The following is a 25,412-nucleotide window of genomic DNA, read 5'->3' as shown; positions in this document are numbered from 1 at the left end:
AAAAGTTTAATATACAAACATGATCAGATAAGAGGTCTATGCAAAAGAGTAAAACAAAAAAAAAAAAAGGATATGACAATAAATTAAAGCGCAGCATGAGAGTCACCAAATGGATCACTTTCGACCGTATTATTAGTATTGGTTCTTTTGAAATTTGGTTTCTGGGGTTCTGAAAGTTCATTAAAATTAGTATTTTTGGCGGGTCTAGGAGGTGGTGGAGACTTTTTGGCAGCAAGTGAGCTACTTGAGCCTTCTTGGATGTTTAACCCACCCAACCTTGTGTCAATACTTTCATCATCAACCGTCTCTTGATCTGAACTTTCATCAGTATAATAACTTTCGTAACCTTCACTATCGTAGTTTTCATCTTCCTCGTCATAATTAGGAGCAGGATTTGAATCGTTATACCCACATGCTTGATCGAATTTTCTGAAAGCAGTAACCAATTGTTCGTTGGCACCAATTAAACTACCCAAGAATTCTTCATCCATGGCTAATACCTCTTTTGATTTAGCTTCAGGATCTCCAGCCCCAACGTACTGAAGATATCTCAATACTTTACGTCTAATCGAGCGACATTTGTCAAATTCGTTTGAAGTCTTTTTGTCATCCAAAGGAGAAACATCTTTAGGTAACGCAATTAAAAGATTATTTAAAGCAGTGGTATGAGTAACACAATCAGCAATAACTGTTCTTATTTTAGGAGCTTCAGCCTTATAATTGATTTGAGGAATTTTGAACTGTTCATCAGCATAAATAACCCCATTTTTACCAGTATTTCTTCTTCTTCTCTTCTTTCTCTTATCCTTTTTATCAGAAGCAGCACGACCATCGGCAAAATCATTCTTGGAATATGGAGATGCTGTTTTAGGACGAGGAGGAGGAGTTCTTTTATCGAGCTCAGGAGTATGAGGGGCTGACCGTCTCGAAGAAGCTTTTTGATCTTTATCAGATTCAAATACATTTGCACTGGGGGTTCTAGAATGGGTCAGTTTTGATTTAGCATGAGGAATGAACTTCCATAATGAAGACATATACTTATACCCATCCATTCCATCAAGTTCATGCTTCCAACCAGCAGCCATGGCCCTTACTTTAGATTGCACCTTACGATCATAAGACAGACCAATCCCAGTACGTCCAGAGCCATCTATGATCCCTTTTAGCACATCAAGAAGCTTATCGTCTCGGGCCACAGTAGTACCTATCTTCGGTCCTGAGTTTAAGACTAATAGCTCTAAAATATTAAGTGCTCTCACCTGTTGGTGAACACTATCCCCATACTTGATATTCTTTCTAATAGCTCTAGCAGCTTCAACTGCACCAGTTGAAGGCTGAATTTGAATCAATTGAAGTAGATCAGAAAGATAAAGCTCGAGAGTCTCATCAATCTCTTCATTACGATTGGGGGTGGACAACTGATTGATTTTAATCGTTATCGAGGTCACTGGTTTTTCTCCAAAGATAGGCATTTTTCAAAGGGATAAATATTGCAAAAAAAGTCTGAGATGAACGAAATGGATATCCCAAGTATCAATTTGCTTGAGTAATGAATTAGGGTACGGTTACCAAGGCTAGTGTAGTTTCAATGCAAACAATTTGACTGGAGAAGTAACTGATGAAGAATTGATTAAGATTTTGGAAGATTCTCATAAAATGACTTGCTCCTTTGAGATTCTTGTCTCACAATAGCTTTTTTTTTGTTCGGGTTCGTCTTTGATTTTTTGTTATTCTTCAGCTGTTAACTGTCCAGAAGACGAGACTAAGGGATATAGCCGGAGAAGCAATCCAAAAGAATTGGACAGTCAGGGAAACTTGTACATAAGTTGAGGCAAGAGAAATTGCAGTGGTGAATCGGATGGTTTTCCATTTATATCAAAGATCAAATAGACAAGAACACCAATGATTATTCCCCACATGAGAAAGACACAGCTCATACGAGTGCTTGTTGTTAGTGCAGTTATAAGTATTGTGGTTATTTATTCTGTATTTCAAATCGATTCCGTTAAAATTGCAGGAGCCAAGTTTCGAAACAACATTCATAATAAGGTTAATACGTTTATCGATGAAAAATTCAGAGATGCTGATAAATTAGTTCCTATCAAGTCTTTGAATGATAAATCAGATAAAGACAGTTACTTAGAAAAGGTAGATAAGCCTAAAGATGGAGGTCAGAAGAAAGACAAGCGGGGATTGGGAACGGACAGTAAAGTGAGAGCAGCATTGATTATAGTTGTGAATCAGAGAAACGAACTTCCTAGTCTTCTTTCGACCATGACGAATTACGAGGAGAGGTTTAACCACAAGTACAAATATGATTGGGTCATAGTGTCATATAAATCCTTACTCAATGACCATAAAGAAGAATTAGCAGCGATTGCCAGTGGAACGATCAAATTCTTCGACTTAAAGTACCAATCAGAATTCTTAACTTATAGAGAAAATACTGATAGGAAGAAAGTACGAGATGGCAGAGCGAAGCTTCGACTTCCAAAAGAATTTAGAAAACACAATACCATACAAGCAAGGCATTTCACGAGATTTCAAGCAGGTCATTTTTACAATATCGATACTATTTGGAATGATTATGACTATTATTGGAAGATTCCCTCAGGCTCTCTGTTGACGTGTGACGTTGACTACGACGTATTCGAGTTTATGCAAACAAATCAAATCAAGTATGGTTGGCTGTTAATGGATAAATTGCCAGACCAAATGCATCGGAATCTTTTGAATCACATTAAAGATTATGTACAAGATAAAGATAACAGCTACTTACCCAATTCTGATGAAGTTTCGAATAGTCTTGAATTTGTTCTTCATCCTGAAACCATTAACGAATTAAAACAAAACCAAGAAGATATATTCTGGCAATTCGCTTCTTGCGCTTATAATCCAGAATTTGAATTGGCCGATGCTAGGTTCTTTCGTTCAGCCCAGTACATGCACTTGTTCAATTACCTCGATAACTTGAATGGGGTTTATTATGAATGTTGGAGAGAGGCTCACTTCAAGACAATCGCAACATCATTATTCCTTGATTCAAAACAAGTTCATTTCTTTAATGATCTAGCAGTACAGACCTACGCCTCCAACAACTGTCCTACAAACCTTGATTTCTACATTGACAAAAAATGTACCTGTGATCCTACAAAACATAATAAACAGTTTGCCGTCACCAATAGAATAAAAGGTACTTACCAAGTGATGGCTCAAAGCGATTGCGTTAGAGACTGGCACTCCAGTTTCCATAGACCATTGCCACCCTCCTTCCAAACTAGCGAGGAATTTGAGTCTTTCTTTAGTATTTTCAACCCCGAAAACTAATATTTCATAGTAATACCATAGTAATACCATAATACCATAATACCATAGTAATACCACAGTAGTAAAACCTCCGTACAATTTATGCTCTTCGATTTATCTTTTTTTTATGGGCGAAAAATTTTTCGACTACCACCAAAAAAAAAAAAAATTTTTATGATGATCGATATATTCAATTAGTGTTTCTATAAGTTGAAAAAACAAGCCATAAAGACATTAGAAGAACAGGATGTCTGATCAACAGCAAGAGAAATTGAACCAAGATTTCCAAAATGCCTCAATTGAGGATCAACAAGGTCAAGGGGCCGCACCACAGGCATATGTGAATCCAGCAGCAGCTCCAAGTTTTGTTCCACAACAAGGATATCAACAATATCAAGGATACCAAGGATATCAGCAAGGTGGCTACCAAAACTTCCAACCTCAAGGATATCAACAATACCAACCTCAAGGATACCAACAGTATCAACAAGGCGGATACCAAAACTTTAATAATACTAGAGGTGGATACAGCAATAACAGAGGTGGATATAATAATAACAGGGGTGGTTATAACAACAACAGAGGTGGTTATCAAAACTATAACAGTTATAACAACTATAATAACTATAACAATCAATACCAACCTCAAGGTCAACCATACCAACCACAACAACAACAACCAGCAGCTGGTATGTCTTTGGCTGATTTCCAAAAACAACAATCTGCTTCTAACTTAAATAAACCAAAGAAGACTTTGAAATTGGCCGGATCTTCCAGTATTAAATTAGCAAATGCTACTAAAGATGTTGCTAAAGAAGATAAACCTAAAGCTGAAACCAAATCAGAAACTGCTACTCCAGAAGCTCCAGCTGCTACTGAAGCTCCAGCTAAAGAAGCTGCTAAAGAAACTCCAGCTAAAGAAGCTGCTAAAGAAACTACTCCAGTTCCATCTAAAGAAAGTACTCCAGCTCCATCTACCAAAGAATCAACTCCAAGTGCTAGTAGCATGCAAAAATCTTCTTCAAGTAAATCAAATAATAAGAAAGAATCTACCCCAACCACTCAAACTACCGACCAATTGATTAAAGAACAAGAAGATGAAGTCGACGAAGAAGTTGTTAATGATATGTTTGGTGGTAAAGATCATGTCTCCATTATTTTTATGGGTCATGTTGATGCTGGTAAATCTACTATGGGTGGTAATATTTTATATTTAACTGGTTCAGTTGATAAACGTACTGTTGATAAATACGAAAGAGAAGCTAAAGATGCCGGTAGACAAGGTTGGTATTTATCATGGATTATGGATACTAATAAAGAAGAAAGAAATGATGGTAAAACTATTGAAGTTGGTAAAGCTTATTTCGAAACTGATAAAAGAAGATATACCATTTTAGATGCACCAGGTCATAAAACTTATGTTAGTGAAATGATTGGTGGTGCATCTCAAGCCGATGTTGGTATTTTAGTCATTTCAGCAAGAAAAGGTGAATATGAAACCGGTTTCGAAAAAGGTGGTCAAACTAGAGAGCACGCATTATTAGCTAAGACTCAAGGGGTTAATAAAATCGTTGTTGTTGTTAATAAAATGGATGATGCAACTGTTGCATGGTCTGAAGATCGTTATAAAGATTGTACTACTAAATTAGGATTATTTTTAAAAGGTATTGGTTATGCTAAAGAAGATATTCTTTTCATGCCAGTTAGTGGTTATACTGGTGCTGGATTAAAAGATCGTGTTGATCCAAAAGATTGTCCATGGTACAGTGGTCCATCATTATTAGAATTTTTGGATGAAATGAAGACTGTTAATCGTCATATCAATGCTCCATTCATGTTACCAATTAGTGGTAAGATGAAGGATATGGGTACTTTAGTTGAAGGTAAAATTGAATCCGGTCATATTAAGAAGAATGGTAGTTTATTATTAATGCCAAATAGAACATCAATTGAAGTTGTTACAATTTATAATGAAACTGAACAAGAATGTGATGCCGCATATTGTGGTGAACAAGTTAGATTAAAGATTAAAGGTGTTGAAGAAGAAGATTTACAAGCAGGTTATGTGTTAACATCACCAAAGAATCCAGTTAAAACCGTTACAAAATTTGAAGCTCAAATTGCCATTGTTGAATTAAAATCAATTTTATCAAATGGGTTTTCATGTGTTATGCATTTACATACAGCAATTGAAGAAGTTACATTTACTGAATTAAAACATAAATTAGAAAAAGGAACTAATAGAAAATCTAAAAAACCACCAGCTTTTGCTAAAAAGGGTATGAAAATCATTGCAGTTTTAGAAATGGAAGAAGCTGTTTGTGCTGAAACTTATGGAGATTATCCACAATTAGGTAGATTTACTTTAAGGGATCAAGGAACCACCATTGCAATTGGTAAGATTACCAAAATTTTAAAATAAGCTTAGTATAGTTTAGTTTGTATTTAAAATTTCAAATATTTTTATTAAATTTTCAATTCCTTGTAAGATATTTTCATCACAACCTTTACCTTTGACATATTTAGCATGAGCAAAATCAATTAAATTCAAAGAGCTCAAAGGCCCATTTTCATCATTTTCATCATCATCGCTATCATCATCATTTGCTTCATTTTTACTTACCAATGGGTCTAATTCTTCATAGTTGACATCATTAACATGACTCCATTTACTTAAGTCAGCTTCATAGATAAACAAAAGAGAACCTGATATTATTCTAACTTCAGAATCAATCAATGTATTGTAAATTAACTGTAACCTCTGTAAAAATCTAGTTAATAATTTTCTTTGATAAGATAAGTTACCAACATTGAAATATAGATCAATTGCTTCCACGATGTTTGATTCATTCAATGATCTTCCGAAGAACTTATCAAATTGGTAATAAGAATCAGTCAAGGTAAAAGTATCACTTAAAGACTCTAATTTTGAAGGGAACTTAATATTGTTATCATAAATTTTCATTCCGCAAATTCTAAATCCATGACTACCGCTCGTTGTTGACCGACTTACTTGACGAAGACGTTCTTCTTTCTCTGGAGTAACAGTGTTATCAGTCAATTTGGATCCCAATTTGATATCCAATATATTTGGTTTACTAAAAGTATAATATAAATTTTGTAATACAATATATTGTTTATCATCATCATTTCTCGATTCGCCTTCAACTACTTCATCAGTCTTCATAACAATTGTTTCATTTGAAGGCTTTTCTCGGGTGCCCTGAGTCAAAGTTCCGTAAAAAATTGGCATCCAATCACTTAGCACTGAACCAATGGGTGAATCATCATTAATTGATTGACTTTCGAGATAAAAATCAATTTCTTGTTGATTAGTCAACTTTGCAAACACACTCGACGAGTCTTCTGATATCAAGCAGCCATCATGGCCCGCTGCTTGGTGCTTAGAAGGTACCAAAGACCCTAGATCAATCATTGGTGTTCAAAGGATAAGACAGTAGTAGAGGTTTTATTCATACTAATAAAGGGAGATGTACGGGTGTACACCATTTTTTCCACGAAATGAAATGTCGTGCTCAGAGAAATGTCGCGTTCCTTAATAACGGGTAATTATTGAGTGACTTCAGCAGTACCACAGCTTCCACAGGGAATTTCCACAGGTTCAAAAGTGAAGTTGCCATAGTGGAATTACTAGCTCGGCAGGTCCTCCGTCTACATTAGACCCATACTGGAGAAATATTTAGAAGTGTTAAGAAGTTGCAACTTCGAGCGTGCCCCCACCGAGAGCGTACACCCGTTCACCAGCAGAATGGCTGAGTTTTGTCGAGCACTCATTATTTTTGTTTTCTTTGTACACGATTTTTTAACTTGAAAAAAAAAAGACAGGTACTTGAAATAAATATAAGTTCATCGGTTTAGTTGGAATAGTTAACAGACCACTCTAATAGTAGACAGTTGGTAAGAGTTGATTGATTGATTGTCAAAGATGAGTAATCCGTACGGGCAAAGCTACGAGATGTCGAATTATAATAAATATTCTTCATCGGGAGAAGATGATTTTGTATCTTTTATGAATGAAGTTCAAGATATAAACAATCAATTAGATCAATATTCGAATTTAATTAATTTAATTTCCAATAAGCAAAGAAACTTATTGCAAGATTTAGATTTGAACGAAGAAGATAGTGAATATAATTCGAAACAAATTGATAGTTTAGTATTAGAAGCACAATCATTACAAAATAATTTAAAGAATCGAATTAAAAATGTTCAAACCCAAGCAGTTCAGTCTAGAGATCAAACCAAAATTGATCAAGCAGAGAATTCCCGGGCCAAATTTTTAGAATTAATTCAAGAATATAGATTAATCGAAGTTAAAAATCGAGAACAAACCAAAGTACAAGCAGAAAGACAATATCGTATTATAAAGCCTGATGCTAGTGATTCTGAGGTTAAACAAGTTATTGAAGAAGGAGGAGATAATCAACAATATTTCCAACAAGCTTTATTACAAAGTAATAGAAGAGGAGAAGCAAGAACCGTTTTAAATGAAGTTCAAATAAGACACCGGGAATTATTAAAATTAGAAAAAACCATGGCCGAATTAACTCAGTTATTTCATGACATGGAAGAATTGGTGATTGAACAAGATCAACCAATTCAACAAATTGATGAACAAGTTGGTGCTGCTCAACATGACTTAGAACAAGGGGTGGGTCACACCGATAAAGCAGTTAAAAGTGCCAAAAGTGCTAGAAAGAAGAAATGTTGGTGTTTCTGGATCTGTGTTATTATTATTGTTATTATAGTTGCAATTATTGCCGGTTACTTTGGTTCAAAGAAGTAATCTTCTCTAACCTTTTGTTTTATTCCACCTAATTTTCTCCATACTTTAATTTTTTCTCCATAATTTACTAATCTTAATGTTTCTATAGATTAATAAAAGTTAATTCCTCGATTTCCCTTCGGAGTATCCTATCGTATACTATCAGTGGAGTAATTCCTTATCAGTTTTAACCTTGGCCGTTGAAGCCGTGGTGTGCGGGTGTTCTGCTCCCCCCGTTGGAGCCCACCGGTCTGCCTTATGCCTGAACATGCCTGAACCACCAAGACAATCCCGTAACAATCCCTCACAATCAAACAATACCTTTCTAACCTTAATGCTAATCGCCTTCCCCTTCACCTTGATCCCCTGGCTGCAAAAGCTGTATTGGTTTGGCATGTGCTGACGTAAGCAGCGCTTTTCCCGCGGCGATTCCGATCAGATTTTCCTTTCTTTTTCTCTCTTTTTTTTCTCTCTTTTTTTCTTTTTTTATACGGAAAAATTGGAATTGATACAAAATGGTAAATGCCTTAAATAAAGTTGACTCTAGCAAAACCGTAGAAAATAACAGGGTATACAATCAGATACAATCAGACTCGGAATGGGATTATCAGCAGCAGTAATTAGCTAATTAATTAAAGTTCAAAATTAGGCTTATTTTGTAATTTACTCATTCAAGGTAGTAGTTGCCTGTTAGATAAGTTAATATTAGATATCGTGATGGCCGCACCGAAAAAAAGAAAAATTTGATTGGCAAAATGCCCCATCGCATATAAAAGTATCTTATATTCCAATGGAAAATCCCAGTATTTCAAAGTCAGAAAATCAATTAGTTACTCTTTAACGGTATCTTTTCTTTTTGTTCTTTTTTCTTTTCTAACATGAGTTACGATCCAGAAAAATCAGTTGGTGCTTCAGCTGATTTAAAAAAGAAATCTAGTTACGACTCTTTTGAAAAATCTTTGGAAGATAATTCCAATTCTGCAGCCGAAGTTTCTAATGAGAAATTAAACTTTATTGATAGATGGGCCGGTAAGTTGAATGCTGAAACCAAGGGTATTGAGTTGATTACCGATGAGGAGAAAACCGAATCGTCGGTTTTGAATGCTGCTACTATGTGGTTGTCAGCTAATTTGGTTATTGCAACTTTTTCCTTGGGTGCCTTGGGTATCACGGTATTTGCTTTGAGTTTCTGGCAAGCAGTCTTGACCATTATCTTTTTCGCTTTATTGGGTGCTACCCCAGTGGCTTACTTTTCTGTTTTCGGTCCTAAATTAGGTTTAAGACAAATTTTCTTATCGAAGTATCTTATGGGTAACTATGCCATGAGAATCTTTGCCTTTATTAATATGGTGGCTTGTGTTGGTTGGGGTGCAGTCAATATCATGGCTAGTGCTCAGTTATTGAACATTGTTAATAACGGTGCTTGTCCTCCTTGGGCCGGTTGTCTTATTTTAATTATATGTACTATTCTTGTCACCTTTTTCGGTTATCACGTTATTCATGCTTATGAAAAGTATTCTTGGATTCCAAATGCAATCATTTTCCTTATCATCATTGCTAGAATGTCAATGAGTGGTAACTTTGAATTTGGTGAAATGAAAGGTGGCCCAGTAACCGCTGGTCATGTCTTGAGTTTTGGTGGTACCGTTTATGGGTTTGCCACTGGTTGGACTACTTATGCTTCGGATTATACCGTTTACCAAAGAAGAGACTCTAATCCTTGGAGAATTTTCTTTGGGATCTTGATTGGTTTATATACTCCTCTTGTTTTCACTCTTATCTTGGGTGCTGCTTGTGCCACTGGTACTTTGAAAGATGCACGTTGGAATGAATTATACCAAGCCAAATCTATCAGTGGGTTGGTTTATGCTATCCTCGTTGAAAAATCATTACACGGATTTGGGGAATTCTGTTGTGTTTTATTAGCTTTATCAACCGTTGCTAATAATATCCCAAATATGTATTCGGTTTCTTTAAGTGCCCAAGCCCTCTGGTCAAAATTAGCTAAAATTCCAAGAGTCTTTTGGACCATTGTTGGTAACTTTGTTACTTTAGCAATTTGTATTCCTGCTTATTATGAATTCGATTCTGTCATGGAAAATTTCATGAATTTAATTGGTTACTACTTGGCCATTTATCAAGCAATGTGTCTCCTGGAACATTTGATTTGGAATAGAGGTAACTTTGCCGCTTACGATTATGAAAACTTCCAAGATAAAACCAAGTACCCCGTTGGTATTGCTGGGATCTTTGGTTTCTGCTGTGGTGTTGCCGGGGTGGTTATTGGTATGGATCAAACCTGGTACGCCGGTGTTATTGGTAGAAGAATCGGTGAAGGTGGTGAAATTGGTTTCGAGTTGGCCTTTGGCTTTGCCTTTATTGGTTTTAACTTGGTTAGACCTTTGGAAAAGAAATATATTGGCCGTTAATAGAGTGTATACTAGTAATTTATGTTTTATGTATTAATCGCACTGTAAAAATTTAACTCGAAACTCTTGAGCTTCAACTTCTTCACAGAATGACAGTTGATCCTGGCTATTTCATAGCATCTTTATTCACTTTTTTCATTTTTTGCATGGTCATTGTGGGTACCGTACCCCAATTGAGAGTCCTATTGACCTATGGTAAAACCTTATCTCCTCAATCTTCCAATTTCTCTTTGATCGATCTTGCTACTTCGTTGACGGTTCCCAAATCTTTCTTCACTCATTACTACGTCTTCTTCACCTTGAACTTACTCGTGCTCAAACTCACCATCATTGGTTATAAATACACTGACTATATTCCGATTATTGATGATGTCAACTACGAATTATACTCAATTTTTTACTGGTTCTACATTCTTCAAGCCATAAGAAGATTCTCCGAATCAATTTTTATATTCAATTATGGGGAAAATTCAAAAATGAACGTTAGTCATTACATCTTAGGGATTGGTTATTACCTTGTTGTTTCCTCAAACGCTATTTTATCCTTAGTCCAATATGAAAATTCTCCATCCTTCGAATTTAACTTATTGAATTGGAAAATCGTGCTTCCCTTTGTTATCTTCTCCCTAGCTTCCATTGATCAAACTTTAAACCATATCCATTTGGCCCTGTTGGTCAAGTATACTAACCCTTCTAAAGGTTTGTTCAAATATATCGATTGTCCTCACTACTTTGATGAAATCATCATCTACTCAACCTTCCCCTTGACCATCTTGTTATTCAAAGGACTCCAAAGTTGGAATATCTACGATATAAACTTGGTTTTGGACTGGCTCTTTGTCATAACCATTTTATCAATCAGCTCCCATTCCAGCCATAAATTCTACCAAAAAAAATTCGATGACTACAAACAAAGATGGTGCATCTTCCCCGGAATCTTCTAAGTAATACATAATCATCCCCCTATAGACATGTAGTTTCCTCGAGTTCAGTTATGACTTTTAGTCTCGAGATGAGATATCCCGTCGTATATCTTAGTTAGTTTTTTTTTTTATTAAGGTGCGATTGGAAACTAACAATCATAACATCAAAGCACTAACTGGTGGGACTATTAATTGTCGATGTACCCATTACGACGCTACACAGATATAAGCAATTGATAGCAACTATCGCTGGTACCCAGGGATTTAATAATTTTGAATATATAAGCGTTTTTTTCGATTGGTGATTTTGTCAGGATAAGTTGTTTCACAATCAAGCAATGGTGCAATTTGCTTCGCTAACTGCCATAAATAATTCCAAGACTCCGTGTCCAGTGCATGCTAGTTTGAAAGCTTCAAGTACTAGTATAGTGCATGGGTGTCCTGGTGTTCCACGAAGTATACCCAGAATCGAAACGGTTATTGAATTAAGACCAGCAAATGGAATTCCATTTACTTGTAGATCAGTTGGAGTGGAATTAAGAACAATTCAAAAAGTTAGTGTTCCTTCTACAATTGGTTCGAATGACACTTTCAGAGAATATAAAATATATGAAGATCCTTTAATCTACGCTCCTCCGATAGGAGAGTTTTCTCAGGAGTTGTTGGCAATAGATATCCCAATCTTAATACCTTTGCCTAAAGATATAATATCAAGTGGACAATTTCCTCATTGGAATGCTTCTACTATTCACAAGCTTTTGGTTAAGATAACTTGTGGCAATTCCCATATCGATGAACTTAGTTATATTGAAAGTTTCCCTGTCGTGATAAAACTTTATGATACTCTACCATTATACCGTCAATATAATGAGCCAATTATTGAATCAAGAACTTCCTACGATAATCAAGTGATTGCTGACATTTCATTACCGATATCTTCCGTGGGGCCAAAAGATGAGTTGATTGTATTTACCAAGATCATGACCAATGCATTAAATTATAAAATTAATAAACGATTAAGATTAAAACAACTAACAATGCAAGTTAAAGAGATACTAGAATGTCACGAAGGCGGATTGCCTGTGAGGAAAGAACACAAATTATATTCAAACACTCAAAACTTTGAGGATCAATTACTAAATTCGTCAGGTATTTCTTATGAATTCCATTTAGATTTCCCAGTCGAAAACGATTACTTGCAATTATATTCTCCAAATAATTCAAACTTTTCATCCAGTCAAACTAGTCAATCAAGAAATAATAGCATAGATGAGGAAGTTAGTCATTCAACTGCTTATTTTTATAAAAATCGAAATTTTGATAAGATTAGTGAAGGTGTCCCCATAACCCATGTTCAAGGCTTCACGACTCTGGGGAAATTGTTTTCGATTAAATATGAAACTATCATCAAAGTAAAACTTAACCATGCCAAAGATATGGAAATTCATTTGCCATTTACGGTTAGTACTTATGATCGAATTAGTAGTGATTATTTACTCAAGTGGATTATGAAAGAATGTCAAATAGCCAAAATGAAATTTGGTAAAAAACTAATAAACAAAATTGCTCTAACCCATGATTATGATAACATGGTTAACTTATTGAGAAATTTTAATAAACCACCGGTGGTTTATAGGTATACAAGACAAGATTGGGTCAGGTTGGGTTTCAATCTGGAAGCTTTTGGTAATAACGACAAAAGCTTGGTGGATTATATTGATTAAACAGTCGGAAGTTTAACCAATTTCTGTTTCTTTTATAGACTTTATCATGCTACAACGACATTACAAGCAATTAGTGTAGTAAATGTATTGATAATTGCAAAAGATCTTGCGATCAAAACTTTTGAGCGAAAACTGAGTACACTAAAAATCGATTAAGCAACTCGTTTCTTCACAATTGATTAGGCCATTTACACAACACCATGGCCGATAACAATGCTATTCCCTCGTTTGCACCTACATCTACCACTTCATACGCACCGTCGAATTTCAATGCCGGTTTATATCATCAAGAGATCACTAAAGCCAGTTTGATCAAATCCAATCAACATAAGGTGGTTTATGATTCATTAGCAGAAGCATATTCTATTATAACTGTATTAGAAGTGATTGAGAATTCTTTTTTAAAAGATTATATAACTGATAAGGAAAAATATACTTCTATTACATTGAGATTAATTAATCAATATCAAATGATCATTAAAGGATTTGAAAATGACGAATTAAAATATCAAATATTGAATGATTTATTTAAAGACTTGTTACCAAATTTATCAAATTTAGTTGATTTGATAGCGAAGAAATTTAATTTAGATACTCATTTAGCTATAAGCCGGTTAAAATCAGGTATACCGGCAACGATTGAGCATTTACATACCCGAGTTGAGTCCCATGCCCATAATGATGAACAAGCAGTAACTTCATCTACATCTTCATTAAATAAGGCCAATAGTTCCAACAAGGCAAGTGCAAGATTAGTGGCCGAAGCCACTGGGTCTTTCATTACTATGATGGATGCATTAAAATTGAATTATAAGACCAAGGATCAATTACATCCATTATTATCGGATTTAGTGGTGAGTTTAAACGATATGGTTACAAAGAATAGCGAAGAAGAAGTAGAGGAAGAGGAAGAATTCAAACCGATTGAATTTCAAGGAAAATCAAAATTAGTTAATTGGTTAATTAAATTAAATAATTTACAGGATGAAGAATTGAGTCAAGATGAGATTAATTTATTTTTAAAAGATTTAGATAATGCTTATAAAGGTTTTTACGCATCTTTAGAATAGGCATTAAATGATTGATTCAATTTGTTCGGCGTAATTTAAAACATTTTTAATAATACCAACGTTATCCGAGGTTAAATCAGAATCATTTTTAGTTGAATTGAAATAAATTTTACCATTATTGAATTGCCAATCTTCAACTTCCAATTCATTTTTCAAGAGATTTTCAAAAACTTGGTCACTTTGTTCTTGGGGAAAGTATAACAAGTTTTTGCAATTTGAAATTGGTATTGATTCATAGGTTCTTTCTAAAGATTTAGCAATTTCAAATCTCAATGCATTAGTTAAAGTATCGATGAAGTGATTGTATTCTTTGCAAGGTAATGCATGTTCGTCATTTTTCAATAATTTCCAAATTTTAATATAATTACCTTCCATTAAATTTTTTTCCAAATTAATTGGAAATTGTAAATATTGATCTTTTTCAACGTTATATTTTGTTGAACTATAAATACTTTCTAATTCTATATGGAATTTTGATATTAATCCTTGTGATAATAAGTATAATAAGTATAATGATATAATTTTAGTTCCGTCACTATCTATTTCTTTCTTAGAGTGTAATTTATCATTTATGTAAAATGGTTTCAATTGAGCAAAATAATTTTCAAATCCTTGATAATTATTACCCAATAAACTTGATAACGTTCCAATTTCTAATATTCTTTCCGCAATCTTTAAATCGTTTAATTGATCTTTGGTTGATGTATTTGATGGTAATGGAACCAATAAATTGTGTTTAATCAATTCAATCTTCACCGGAACCAATATCTTTTGACATTGGCTATATTCCTCGCGTTCGAACAATTGATATAATTCTGCTGTGAGCTTCTGTAATGACATTGTCTGGAGTTTGCAATGATAAGTACTTGTATTAGCTGAAGAAGTAAGTCAAGTCTCGTTGCCACCTTTGAAATTATCGAAGCGGGTCGTGTGCGGGAGGCAAATAACACCTCCGTACATTTTTAAATTTATACAACACCCGTACATTTAAATATTCATAAACCTCCGTACAGTTTTTTTTAATCAAAAGTTCATTTGGTACACCCGTGCACCTGCTTCTAGGCCAACCTCCCATCCCAGCCGTATCACCACCACCAACCCCAGAAGCCCTAACCACCGCTCCTCTCGACGCCAGCCAGCCCAGCACGCCCACCCAGCAGCCACCTCACCTCCTGGTAAACGCTGCCCTTCTGGGAGTATGACTCTTAGCTGTTATCACGGGATGATTCATTTCTGAACCGGTGACGGTTTTGTCCCTCGGAAATCGCTTGGGATGACTCAGATCGATGGGAAAAGTACGGGGCGGGAAGCAGTTCCGGGTGGAGCTTAGCGTTTTCTGCGAAAAGTTTGCAAAAAAAAAATGGAAAAATTTTCGTTTTACGTTGGATTATAAAATCGACCAAGTCTGCACTTTCTTTTATAGATACGATAGAGTAGGTATATCAGGAGAATGTGTGGTATTTTTGCTGCTTATAGACAACCAGAGGTTGAACAGTTCAAGGCTAAGGCTTTACAATATTCTAAAAGAATCAGACATCGTGGACCAGATTGGTCAGGTAACGTTATCTCCAACAGTACAATTTTATGTCATGAAAGATTAGCCATTGTTGGTTTAGATTCTGGTGCTCAACCAATCACTTCTCAAGGTGAACAATACTCATTGGCGGTCAACGGGGAAATTTACAACCATATTCATTTGAGAGAAGAGTTTAAAGAATATCCATTCAAGTCATTATCAGATTGTGAACCAATCATTCCCTTATATGAAAAATATGGTATTGATGCACCAAAATATTTGGATGGTATGTTTGCTTGGGCGTTATACGATAAAAAGGCTGATAGAATTGTTGCTGCCAGAGATCCAATCGGGATTACCACTTTATACATGGGTAAATCCTCTACCAACCCAAAAACTCGTTATTTTGCATCGGAATTAAAATGTCTTATTGATGAATGTGATGAAATCTTTGCTTTCCCTCCAGGTCATGTTTATGACTCAAACACTGATGAAATCACCAGATACTTCAACCCATCTTGGTGGAACGAATCTAAAATACCCGAAAAAAGAGTTGATTATAAAGAAGTTAGAGAATCTTTAGAATTAGCCGTTAGAAAAAGATTAATGGCTGAAGTTCCTTATGGTGTTCTTTTATCTGGTGGTTTGGATTCTTCCTTGATTGCTTCTATTGCTGCTAGAGAAACTCAAAAAGCTGCTCAAGCTTTTAAAGATGGTTATGATGCTAATAAAGAATTATCAGGGGTTGATGATAAAGGTTCTTTACATTCTGCTGGTTGGAACCAATTACACTCTTTCGCCATTGGTTTACCTGGTGCTCCAGATTTAATCGCCGCTGAAAAAGTTGCCCATTTCATTGGTACCATTCATCATTCTCATACTTTCACTTTAGAAGAAGGTTTAGATGCCTTGAATGATGTCATTTATCATTTGGAAACTTATGATGTCACCACCATTAGAGCTTCCACTCCAATGTACTTATTATCAAGAAAAATTAAAGCCCAAGGGGTTAAAATGGTTTTATCTGGTGAAGGTTCCGATGAAATCTTTGGTGGTTATTTATATTTTGCTAATGCTCCTTCCGCTAAAGAATTTCATGAAGAATGTGTTAAAAGAGTTAAAAACTTACATTATGCCGATTGTTTAAGAGCTAATAAATCAACCATGGCTTGGGGTTTGGAAGCTAGAGTTCCTTTCTTAGATAGACAATTTTTGGATGTCTGTATGAATATTAACCCTGAAGATAAATTAATAACACCAAAAGATGGTAAAATTGAAAAATACATTTTAAGAAAAGCTTTTGATACTTCTGATGATCCAAGTGCTAAACCTTACTTACCAGAAGAAATCTTATGGAGACAAAAAGAACAATTTTCTGATGGGGTTGGTTACTCTTGGATTGATGGTTTGAAAGATGCTGCTGAAGCCGCAGTCACTGAAGAACAATTGGCCAATCCAAAAGCTGAATGGGGTGACGACGTTCCAACCACTAAAGAAGCTTACTGGTACAGATGTAAATTCGATGAAATTTTTGGTGGTTCTAAAGCTGCTGCTTCTACTGTTATGAGATGGGTTCCAAAAGCTGAATGGGGTTGTCATGCTGATCCTTCTGGTAGATATGCTACTACTCACGACCATAAAGTCGATAACTAATTGTAACTTGATTTCTTTAGTTCAACATTTATCTTTTCTTTCTTTGTCTTAATAAATCTATTGTACATATTTTATATTTTTATGGTTAACCTAACTATATGTATATTACAGACAAAAATGAAAAAGGTCAGAATAAAATTTTCAATATTATTTAATTTATCTTGTAGTTATCAAGCAAAGTTATACTCTTTGATCCAATTTTTAACCTCTGCTTGATCCCTTTTGAACCAGGATGCGTTAATTAAAATGTTGTCCAACCCTTGTTTATAAGCCCTTTCGAATCCATGAACATCCTTGTCACTGAAAAAATTTTCAATTTCGTCATGTTTGGTACTTGATTGATAGTTCTTAAAAGTTAACTTAATAAATCTATCCAAAACAACCATATTGGTAGACATTAATTTATACAAAGTCTCATAGTTTGCTGCAAAAAATTTCCAAAGCTTGTCTCTGGTGGTAACATTACGAGACAATGGTACACCCAAGAAATGAGAATCCATAATCGGAATAATGTCTGGTTGAATCAAGTAGCCAATCAATTTGGTAGATAAATCATCATTGTTAATGTGACCTAAAGCAGTAAGAGCAACTTCACGAGAGTTTAAAGAAGTTGGATGAGTAACTTCTTTTAATATACTCTCAAAATTACTTTCAGTGATCAATTCAGAAGATGAAACAATAGTCGTGAAAACGAAAAGTTTCAAAGATGGATGAATTGCCTTACCCTGTTTCCAATCTTCGAAAAGCTTAACAGCATATTCTTTAACTTCTGGAACTCCAAATAATCCAGCATGCTCGAATATTTCTGCTCTCAATTTAACTTCTAAAAAGTTGTCTTCATCTAATTTAGCATTTAATAACTTGATTGAAAGTTTTGAATAAAGTTCCTTGGAAAAGTTAGTCAAGCCCCTGGTTAAATCATCATCAACACCACCGAATGTTGTTAATAGATTACCAAGTCTTTTTCCTAATTCTAACCAAACAACATACTCCTCGCCGAGAGCATCATGATCGATAACAACCGCTTTTAATAATTTCAATAAAGTTGTAGTTGAAGTATATTTGTCACCTGTGATTGCAATAGAAGCGACATCAGCTATAAATCCAATCTTATCCTTTGTAGATAATTGATCAAAGTGTGGCAAAATGTTATTTTGCAAGATATATGGGGAGTAATTCACACGATATGCTCCCTTTGTATCTTTATTCAATTTGAAAAATTTATCGCTATTTTCAAAATTAGTAATACTTTTACTTCTGTCCTTGAGGACTTCATCGCCCATTATAATATCTTTGGTACCAATACCAGAGCTGAAATTGAGTGGGACCCACCAGACGGTTTCATTCTCTTCGGGTTGAAGGTCACCACTACGTAAGTACCTAGATTGACTGACACTCAAGGTTTTCGAGTCGATATCAAGATCAACATTAATTATTGGGTAACCAGTTTTCTTGACCCAATTATCCATTAATTCATCAATAGGTTTTCCTGATGTCTCACTAATTGCTGACCATAGGTTATGAGAAGTTGCATTACCAAACTTATGGTTATTCAAGTAATTTGCAACACCTTCTAAGAAGACATCAGTACCTAAATAATTTGAAATCATAAGAATAGTTGATGAGCCCTTTAAGTAGGAAATTTCATCAAATAATTGATCGATATCCAAGGCGTCATTAACTGGAACCTCAATGGAGTGAGAGTTTCTTAATGAATCGAGATCAAGAGCAGCTTGTAAGGATTCGGAAACGAAAACAGAAAAGAAATCCCACTCAGGGAATAAATGGTCCACTGCAAGATAACCAACCCAAGTTGCAAAACCTTCATTAAGCCAAAGTTCATCCCACCATTTCATTGTGACCAAGTTACCAAACCATTGATGTGCTAATTCGTGAGCAACAACGTATGCGACCTTCTTCTTATAAGATGGATCTGATTTTGATTCTGAGTACAAAAGAGCAGTACTACGGTAAGTAATAAGGCCCCAGTTTTCCATGGCATTATGTGAGAAAGAATGAACGGCTATCAAATCAAGTTTGGGAAGAGGATATTTGAGTTTGAAAATTTTACTATAATAATCAATAATTTTTGGAGTAATACTAAGAGCAAATTCCGCTTCTTCTTTAAAACCTTTAGTAGTATAAATACGAACAGGGAGTGGTTGATCGTTATAGTAAGTGTTATCAGTAAAAGCTTCGATATATTCGAATTCACCAGCAGCCCAAGCTAATAAATAAGTAGACATCAAAGGAGTTTTGTCAAAAGTAACTTTTTTCAAGCTGCCGCCAATTGATGTAGCCTGAGCGACTGGAGTATTACCCAAAGCATCCCAGGCACTGCTGATGGTAACGTCAACAGTGAAAGTGGCCTTTAAGGCTGGTTCGTCTAAACAAGGAAAAGCTCTTCTAGCATCTGTGGCTTCAAATTGAGTTGATAACATATATTTAACCTCTTCGTTTTCTTTATAACTAGATTTATAGAAACCGGCCATATTAGTCTGGATGATGGCATCGTATTCTAAAGTTACTATGAACTTAGCTGTGGAAGAAGCCTTTAAAACTTCATCAAATTTGATGATAAAATATTCTTTTTGCTTGACCTCTTCGATTGAAGCAACTGCCACCTGTTTTTCAACACCATCAACATATAAAGCTTTAATCTTATCGGCTGAAACGGCTAAGTCCCTGTAGTTCAAATGCAACTCTTGAGTATCTTCAATAACATTCAAATGGATTTTAACCGTACCTTTAAATTTTTCTGCCTCAATATCAATACCATAAATCGAAACATCGTAATGGAATGGTTGTAAGGCAGTAGGTAACGCCTCGTAATACGGCTTACTCGTATCCCTTATTTTTCCTTCTTGACACATCTTCGAACGGGCCAAACTTAGAATACTTTCAATTGAGGAAGAAAACTGGCAAATTATATCTCTAAAGCCATCTCTGGTGGCTCCAACGGCATCACCCCATTACACAAAGTCCGTACACCTCATAATTTGCATTAGAATTTATGGGAAGTACATCGATAGTCTGAAATTTGCAGTATGAGAGCTACAGTCTAAGGCATTTGATCGTAGTCAAGGTACTTTTAAAACTATATGTGTTTCTAAATATTCAAGTCTACAGGTAGGCATGACTTAAGTAAAGGCTCATCAGAGAAAGGCTTTGAAAACGCTTAAATAGAATGCTCATACAAGATAGTTTTACGAAGTCAATAAAAGCAAGCTGGAATAAGAAATATTGAACTAAAACAGGAGATGCCATTGTATCCAAACCACTGGCGGAGATAATCCGAATGATGATATTGAAGATCTGACATTACCGTTCTTAAAATTGAATTGAAAGGTTGTAATAATAAAACTGGATTTAGAATGTAAAGAACAAAAAGAAAGTATAGGGGAAAAGTACAAGGGAAGAGTTCGTTAAGTTATTAGACCATTATCTAATCACGACGTTTGTTGTTGAATTTATTTTTGAAACCACCTCTTTTGTTATTCTTGAAGCCTCTTTTATTATTATTTCTGTTTTTGTTGAACTTGTTGAACTTATGGGTCTTAAGGCCTTGGTTAAAATTTTTATCTAAAATTCCAATTTCTCTAGCCAATGCAGTACCCAATTCAACGCCGAATTTTTCAACTCTAGCCAAATCTTTCCTGGAGGCTTCAGCAGCACCTTCATCACCAAATTTTTCGGCCCTTTGGATTTTCTTGGTCAATAAGTCTACTGCCAATTGTTTTCTTTCTTCTGGAGTTAAGACTTTTGGTTTTGGTTTTTCTTCAGCCTTTGCATCGCTGCTTTCTTCATTTTTACCTTCAGATGGTGGGATCACAGTCAAGTCCCCAGCCTTTTCAGCTTCGTTGCTGCCTGCTGCGTCTTCTGTTTGAGGTGCACTAGATTCATCAGCAGCTTCATCCAACTCTCCGCCAGTCTGTGGAGCAGCTTGACCTTTATCGCTTTCGGTCAAACGTTCCACTAATTCAGCTTTCTTACCATCAGTAGATAAGTTTCTTTCTTTCAAAATTTCCTTCAATTGAGCGACGGTTTGTGATGCGTATTCGGACATGTTACTGGATCTTGTTTTGGTTGATTGACCTGAGTTGTACGTTCTTTCCAATATTCTGTTCTCTGTCAAGTTTTTTTTCAGTTATGGCAGTTTTGTTGTGTTCTCGAAAAAGTCGCTTTTCTCCAAAAAAAAAAAAAAAAAAAAATACCTTTACTAACAATTTCGCCAACGCGTCCATCTACACTTGACCCGTCTATAAAGGTGTATTTGAGCTATAATATAAGTCTATGGATATTGGTATATGTAGAGAGACCTTATAGGTATACCAGTTTGATGTCTATTGCGAGTAGAAGGGCAAAAAGCGCAATGAATACCACTGCTATCAAAGTGATGGTGATACGGGGAGCAGGGTAGATGTTATGGGTGAACATGCTTTGGTTTTGATAATAAGTGAAGGCACCAATGAGGATCACTACCAAACTTATGGTGCTGGCTATTATTCCTATTGATTTTCCTAATTTCTCTATGAAAAAAGAACCTGGATCACGGGAGATGTCATATTTAGTGCCGTCCACTATAACGGTTGTAGACTTCATTTCCATTCGGTAAAACTGCAAAAACCCAATGCTGAGGGTCATCAAGCCTAAAGCGGTTCTAACATAGGATAGTAGGGTCCTTTCGTTGGCCAACTTGGGTAGTTAGTAAAGTGACTGCAAAAAATAGCATGTCGAATAAGAATCAAATTGATATACATACTTGGTCCCTTGCAACATTGCCCTTGTTCTCCAATACAAGAGAGAATCTCGAGATGTTAGTCAATTGGGGTATCAAAGCATGTTCTTCGTTATTTGCTTGGTCAGTAGGAGGTCTTGGGGTCTGTCCTTCTTCTAGAGTATGTCCCTCAAGGTTTTTACGGGCTCGGGTTGTTCTTGACAGAGATTGACTTGATTGACTGCTTCTTCTTCGCAAAGCAGCTGCTTTCATTACTGACTTGTGCAAGAAGTTCAGATACAGAATGATGATTTTATTTCCCTCTGGTTTTAATTGATGGGTTTTTTCACGCATCCCCATACTTTATCGATTTTGCATTGCGAACTAAATCAATGAAGAATTGCTGGTTAAGGGCCTACCGAAGCAGCTTTAAAAGGAAGATACTAAGGAGTTGAGTCAATGGCTCATTTGGATTGAATTCTGTAGATATTTGCATTAATTGTGTTAAAAGTAATGGTTACTTACTATAGAAGATAGACTACTTGCAAAAATTTTTATAAAACTATTTAGAATATTAAGGAAGAGAAGACGAATTAAAAAAAGGAACATAGAAAGGCAAAACAAACTAATCAAGGACAATTACAAACTATTGAATTGAAAGGATTCTAAAAATACAGATTGATATTATTATCAAGGAAAATTAATAAGCATCAGACATATCAACAAGAATTAAAGTATCATCGGCTATTTGCATAGTACCCATTTGGTTGTATTCGTCAAGACACAGTTGTAATTGACGTAAAGTATAACCTTTAGCGATAACTCTTTCTCTGACGTCAGCAAGCGATAAATTAGTGATTTCGTCGAATCCATCACCAGCCATGCTCTTAATGATTTGGTAAATTCTAGAAGTGGCTGATTCATCTTCGTGGATCGTATCTTCGTCGGCGTATAATGATGATTTGGAAACTTCAAGTAATCTTAAAGCTTCGTCAACATGTTCTGCAGTAACAGTATTAGTAAAAGATAATCTTGCTAATGCTTGTGATAATCTCAAAATACCTAATAAGGTTCTTGGAGTAATATGGGCAAATTTCTTGACGGATCCTTCATTTCTATGAGATTCTTTTCTCATATTGATATATGATTGAACAACGTAGTCACCAACTTCTTTGGGAACAGTTGGCCTATAAGTTCTAGCCACTGAAATATATTGTCTAATGGTTTGAGAATCTATTGGTTCAAAACTCATTTCTGGTTGTTTGTTATACATATGAACATAGGCAACATGTGATGCTAAATCTTCATCATTTTCTCTTGAAGGTTGATCCAATATAAGGAACATTATATCAAATCTTGATAAAAGTGCTGCTGGTAAATTAATGTTTTCGTGAGGAGATAATCTAGTATTATATCTACCATATAAAGGATTAGCGGCTGCTAAAATAGAAGTTCTTGCATTTAAAGTGGTATTAATACCAGCTTTTGAAATAGAAATAGATTGCTGTTCCATAACTTCATGAATAGCTGTTCTATCAGATTCTTCCATTTTATCAAATTCATCAATACAACAAATACCATTATCAGCTAAGACTAAAGCACCTCCTTCTAATACCATTTCATCAGTAACTGGATCTCTCATAACTGCAGCGGTTAAACCAACACCTGACGAACCTCTACCAGTAGTATAAACAGATCTAGGAGCAATTTTACCAATTGCTTTTAATAATTGAGATTTGGCAACCCCAGGATCACCCATAAGACAAACATTTATATCACCACGAATTTTTAAACCATCCCCAATTTCTTTTGTAACACCACCACATAAAAGTAATAATAAAATTTTTTTAATATCTAAGTGACCAAAAATTTCTGGAGCAATAGATTTAGCTAATTTATTATAGATATCACCTTGATTGAATAAATTCATAATTTTATCGTGAACATCTTGATTAATTTCCAAAGACTCGTACTGTTTTTTATGTTGACGAACATATTGGGTTTCCAAATAAGTTTCAGTTAATAAACCAGCTTTTAAAGCTTTAAATCCAGTATAAGGAGAAGGCATAAAGATACCAGAAACATCAACAACATCACCTGGATTCATTGATCTAACTAAAGTACCATTAACATGAATCGATAAAGATCTAGGAATATGACCCACAGGAACTTGATTTGCTAATTCTTGAATTTTGACTTCTTGAAATGAAGAAAACTTAGAGGCTCTTGTTGACATGAATAATTGACCCTTTTGTTGATCATCTTTACAAATTTCTGAATTACAATCAGTTAAAGGAGTGAAGACTTTTGAGTTAACTTCTTGGAAAATTTCATAACCACATCTATCACAAGTATAAGCGTTAACTAAAACCGAAGGTTTAACATCAGTAACTCTAGTAACAATACCTCTAACTGTGATGAAATGCCCCACGTAACTACCTTTAACATCTCTAACGGCCAAAGGTTTACCAAGACCACGATAAGGTTGAGTTAAAGGTTTGAAATATAATGTATAACGACGAGTTAATTTAGGAGGGAATAAATTTTGAGCGGTAATTTCATTATCATTTAAATTATCTTGAGCACCAAAGCCTTCTCTTAAATTATTAACTTCATCATCATTTTGTTGTTGCATTTTCAAATTTCTCATTTTTCTTTGATGTAAAATAACATCCAATACATCATCTTCAAAAGTAATATCACGAGATTTCTCGGGCATTAATTGATCAATCACATCACTGAAAACTTCAATAAATCTATGAGTGTTCTTGATGATTTTACCAACCAATGATTCGTTGAATCCCAGTTGACTCTGGGATTGAAACCCGGCGTTCTGGTTCTCTTCGTATGCTTTTATATCGTCCAATTCAATATGAATAGTATTGGTTTCACGATTGGCAACTTTTTCTAAAAGTTTCATATATTTGATACCTCCTTGTATTTCTTCATGGTCTAAGTCCATATCAACATCGGTGTCAAGCGACCCTGACTTGAAATGGGTCATGAAGTCATGGATTTGCGCCTTGATATCCTGGTAATTGACATTGAGCTGGATTGTTGGTAATACCGTAGTTGTAGTAGCCATGATGAGAATATTTCCTTGGATTTGACCTTCACAACTTCAATTTTAAATTTGGTTTCTTATTTGACAAGACTGAACAAAAAAGCGAATTGATTGATCTGGATAAGCTGGTCAGTGGATAGGCCTGTCAGGGGATGCTAAACGGTCAAACTGGTCCTTTGAATTGAAGAAAAGAAAGATTCAACTCGCAGAGGTCAAAAAGAAAA

At 35.1% G+C, this 25,412-nt stretch overlaps 15 protein-coding genes across 15 annotated transcripts; 8 read left to right on the top strand and 7 right to left on the bottom strand.

Annotated features, from left to right (window-relative positions):
- Positions 1-38: 38 nt before the first annotated feature.
- Positions 39-1,612, bottom strand: HYPBUDRAFT_152130 (uncharacterized protein). The gene has a single exon (XM_020220853.1). It carries the CDS (start codon positions 1,470-1,472, stop codon positions 84-86), a length of 1,389 nt encoding a protein of 462 aa, XP_020077889.1. The 5' UTR covers positions 1,473-1,612; the 3' UTR covers positions 39-83.
- A 138-nt stretch (positions 1,613-1,750) lies between these two features.
- On the top strand, positions 1,751-3,360 carry HYPBUDRAFT_152129 (nucleotide-diphospho-sugar transferase). Its single transcript, XM_020220852.1, has one exon. It carries the CDS (start codon positions 1,903-1,905, stop codon positions 3,325-3,327), a length of 1,425 nt encoding a protein of 474 aa, XP_020077888.1. The 5' UTR covers positions 1,751-1,902; the 3' UTR covers positions 3,328-3,360.
- Positions 3,361-3,553: 193 nt separating this feature from the next.
- On the top strand, positions 3,554-5,728 carry SUP35 (translation termination factor GTPase eRF3; the record flags this gene model as incomplete). Its single annotated transcript, XM_020220046.1, has 1 exon — positions 3,554-5,728. One exon carries the CDS (start codon positions 3,554-3,556, stop codon positions 5,726-5,728), a length of 2,175 nt encoding a protein of 724 aa, XP_020077887.1.
- Positions 5,729-5,772: 44 nt separating this feature from the next.
- Positions 5,773-6,779, bottom strand: IPK2 (inositol polyphosphate multikinase; the record flags this gene model as incomplete). Its single annotated transcript, XM_020218200.1, has 2 exons — positions 5,825-6,779; positions 5,773-5,787 (listed from the first exon to the last, which is right to left on the bottom strand). The coding sequence occupies exons 1-2, from the start codon at positions 6,740-6,742 to the stop codon at positions 5,773-5,775; spliced, it is 933 nt and encodes a 310-aa protein (XP_020077886.1). The 5' UTR covers positions 6,743-6,779.
- A 473-nt stretch (positions 6,780-7,252) lies between these two features.
- On the top strand, positions 7,253-8,113 carry SSO2 (syntaxin; the record flags this gene model as incomplete). The annotated part of the gene is made up of 1 exon (XM_020218461.1): positions 7,253-8,113. One exon carries the CDS (start codon positions 7,253-7,255, stop codon positions 8,111-8,113), a length of 861 nt encoding a protein of 286 aa, XP_020077885.1.
- Positions 8,114-8,963: 850 nt separating this feature from the next.
- FCY21 (purine-cytosine permease) lies at positions 8,964-10,522 on the top strand (the record flags this gene model as incomplete). The annotated part of the gene is made up of 1 exon (XM_020220851.1): positions 8,964-10,522. Exon 1 carries the CDS (start codon positions 8,971-8,973, stop codon positions 10,519-10,521), a length of 1,551 nt encoding a protein of 516 aa, XP_020077884.1. The 5' UTR covers positions 8,964-8,970.
- A 57-nt stretch (positions 10,523-10,579) lies between these two features.
- On the top strand, positions 10,580-11,499 carry DFG10 (putative polyprenol reductase). The gene has a single exon (XM_020220850.1). The coding sequence runs from the start codon at positions 10,611-10,613 to the stop codon at positions 11,463-11,465; it is 855 nt and encodes a 284-aa protein (XP_020077883.1). The 5' UTR covers positions 10,580-10,610; the 3' UTR covers positions 11,466-11,499.
- An 89-nt stretch (positions 11,500-11,588) lies between these two features.
- Positions 11,589-13,227, top strand: HYPBUDRAFT_135448 (uncharacterized protein). The gene has a single exon (XM_020219572.1). The coding sequence runs from the start codon at positions 11,783-11,785 to the stop codon at positions 13,166-13,168; it is 1,386 nt and encodes a 461-aa protein (XP_020077882.1). The 5' UTR covers positions 11,589-11,782; the 3' UTR covers positions 13,169-13,227.
- A 114-nt stretch (positions 13,228-13,341) lies between these two features.
- VPS28 (ESCRT-I subunit protein) lies at positions 13,342-14,238 on the top strand (the record flags this gene model as incomplete). The annotated part of the gene is made up of 1 exon (XM_020222500.1): positions 13,342-14,238. Exon 1 carries the CDS (start codon positions 13,369-13,371, stop codon positions 14,236-14,238), a length of 870 nt encoding a protein of 289 aa, XP_020077881.1. The 5' UTR covers positions 13,342-13,368.
- A 3-nt stretch (positions 14,239-14,241) lies between these two features.
- HYPBUDRAFT_147349 (proteasome regulatory particle lid subunit) lies at positions 14,242-15,078 on the bottom strand (the record flags this gene model as incomplete). The annotated part of the gene is made up of 1 exon (XM_020220045.1): positions 14,242-15,078. One exon carries the CDS (start codon positions 15,076-15,078, stop codon positions 14,242-14,244), a length of 837 nt encoding a protein of 278 aa, XP_020077880.1.
- Positions 15,079-15,330: 252 nt separating this feature from the next.
- On the top strand, positions 15,331-17,492 carry ASN1 (asparagine synthase (glutamine-hydrolyzing) 2). The gene has a single exon (XM_020222946.1). It carries the CDS (start codon positions 15,689-15,691, stop codon positions 17,405-17,407), a length of 1,719 nt encoding a protein of 572 aa, XP_020077879.1. The 5' UTR covers positions 15,331-15,688; the 3' UTR covers positions 17,408-17,492.
- An 85-nt stretch (positions 17,493-17,577) lies between these two features.
- On the bottom strand, positions 17,578-20,280 carry HYPBUDRAFT_105481 (M1 family metallopeptidase; the record flags this gene model as incomplete). Its single annotated transcript, XM_020218410.1, has 1 exon — positions 17,578-20,280. The coding sequence occupies one exon, from the start codon at positions 20,278-20,280 to the stop codon at positions 17,578-17,580; it is 2,703 nt and encodes a 900-aa protein (XP_020077878.1).
- Positions 20,281-20,803: 523 nt separating this feature from the next.
- On the bottom strand, positions 20,804-21,603 carry HYPBUDRAFT_152123 (uncharacterized protein). Its single transcript, XM_020220849.1, has one exon. It carries the CDS (start codon positions 21,471-21,473, stop codon positions 20,853-20,855), a length of 621 nt encoding a protein of 206 aa, XP_020077877.1. The 5' UTR covers positions 21,474-21,603; the 3' UTR covers positions 20,804-20,852.
- A 136-nt stretch (positions 21,604-21,739) lies between these two features.
- On the bottom strand, positions 21,740-22,238 carry HYPBUDRAFT_98076 (uncharacterized protein; the record flags this gene model as incomplete). Its single annotated transcript, XM_020224004.1, has 2 exons — positions 21,740-22,102; positions 22,170-22,238. Coding segments are annotated over 2 exons (432 nt in total), but the record flags the coding sequence as incomplete, so codon positions are not given.
- Positions 22,239-22,738: 500 nt separating this feature from the next.
- On the bottom strand, positions 22,739-25,380 carry CDC47 (DNA replication licensing factor MCM7). Its single transcript, XM_020219571.1, has one exon. The coding sequence runs from the start codon at positions 25,207-25,209 to the stop codon at positions 22,825-22,827; it is 2,385 nt and encodes a 794-aa protein (XP_020077875.1). The 5' UTR covers positions 25,210-25,380; the 3' UTR covers positions 22,739-22,824.
- Positions 25,381-25,412: the final 32 nt, after the last annotated feature.

Source organism: Hyphopichia burtonii (genome assembly GCF_001661395.1).
Source record: "Hyphopichia burtonii NRRL Y-1933 unplaced genomic scaffold HYPBUscaffold_2, whole genome shotgun sequence".
Classification (NCBI taxonomy): Eukaryota; Fungi; Ascomycota; class Pichiomycetes; order Serinales; family Debaryomycetaceae; genus Hyphopichia; species Hyphopichia burtonii.
Note: the sequence above shows the minus strand (reverse complement) of the source record. Positions and strands in the feature narration are given on the sequence as shown.

Excerpts from the sequence above, each read along its gene's own strand:
- HYPBUDRAFT_152129 (XM_020220852.1), top strand. The coding sequence starts at position 1,903 with ATGATTATTCCCCACATGAGAAAGACACAGCTCATACGAGTGCTTGTT.
- CDC47 (XM_020219571.1), bottom strand. The coding sequence starts at position 25,209 with ATGGCTACTACAACTACGGTATTACCAACAATCCAGCTCAATGTCAAT.
- HYPBUDRAFT_152130 (XM_020220853.1), bottom strand. The coding sequence starts at position 1,472 with ATGCCTATCTTTGGAGAAAAACCAGTGACCTCGATAACGATTAAAATC.
- ASN1 (XM_020222946.1), top strand. The coding sequence starts at position 15,689 with ATGTGTGGTATTTTTGCTGCTTATAGACAACCAGAGGTTGAACAGTTC.
- DFG10 (XM_020220850.1), top strand. The coding sequence starts at position 10,611 with ATGACAGTTGATCCTGGCTATTTCATAGCATCTTTATTCACTTTTTTC.
- HYPBUDRAFT_152123 (XM_020220849.1), bottom strand. The coding sequence starts at position 21,473 with ATGTCCGAATACGCATCACAAACCGTCGCTCAATTGAAGGAAATTTTG.
- HYPBUDRAFT_135448 (XM_020219572.1), top strand. The coding sequence starts at position 11,783 with ATGGTGCAATTTGCTTCGCTAACTGCCATAAATAATTCCAAGACTCCG.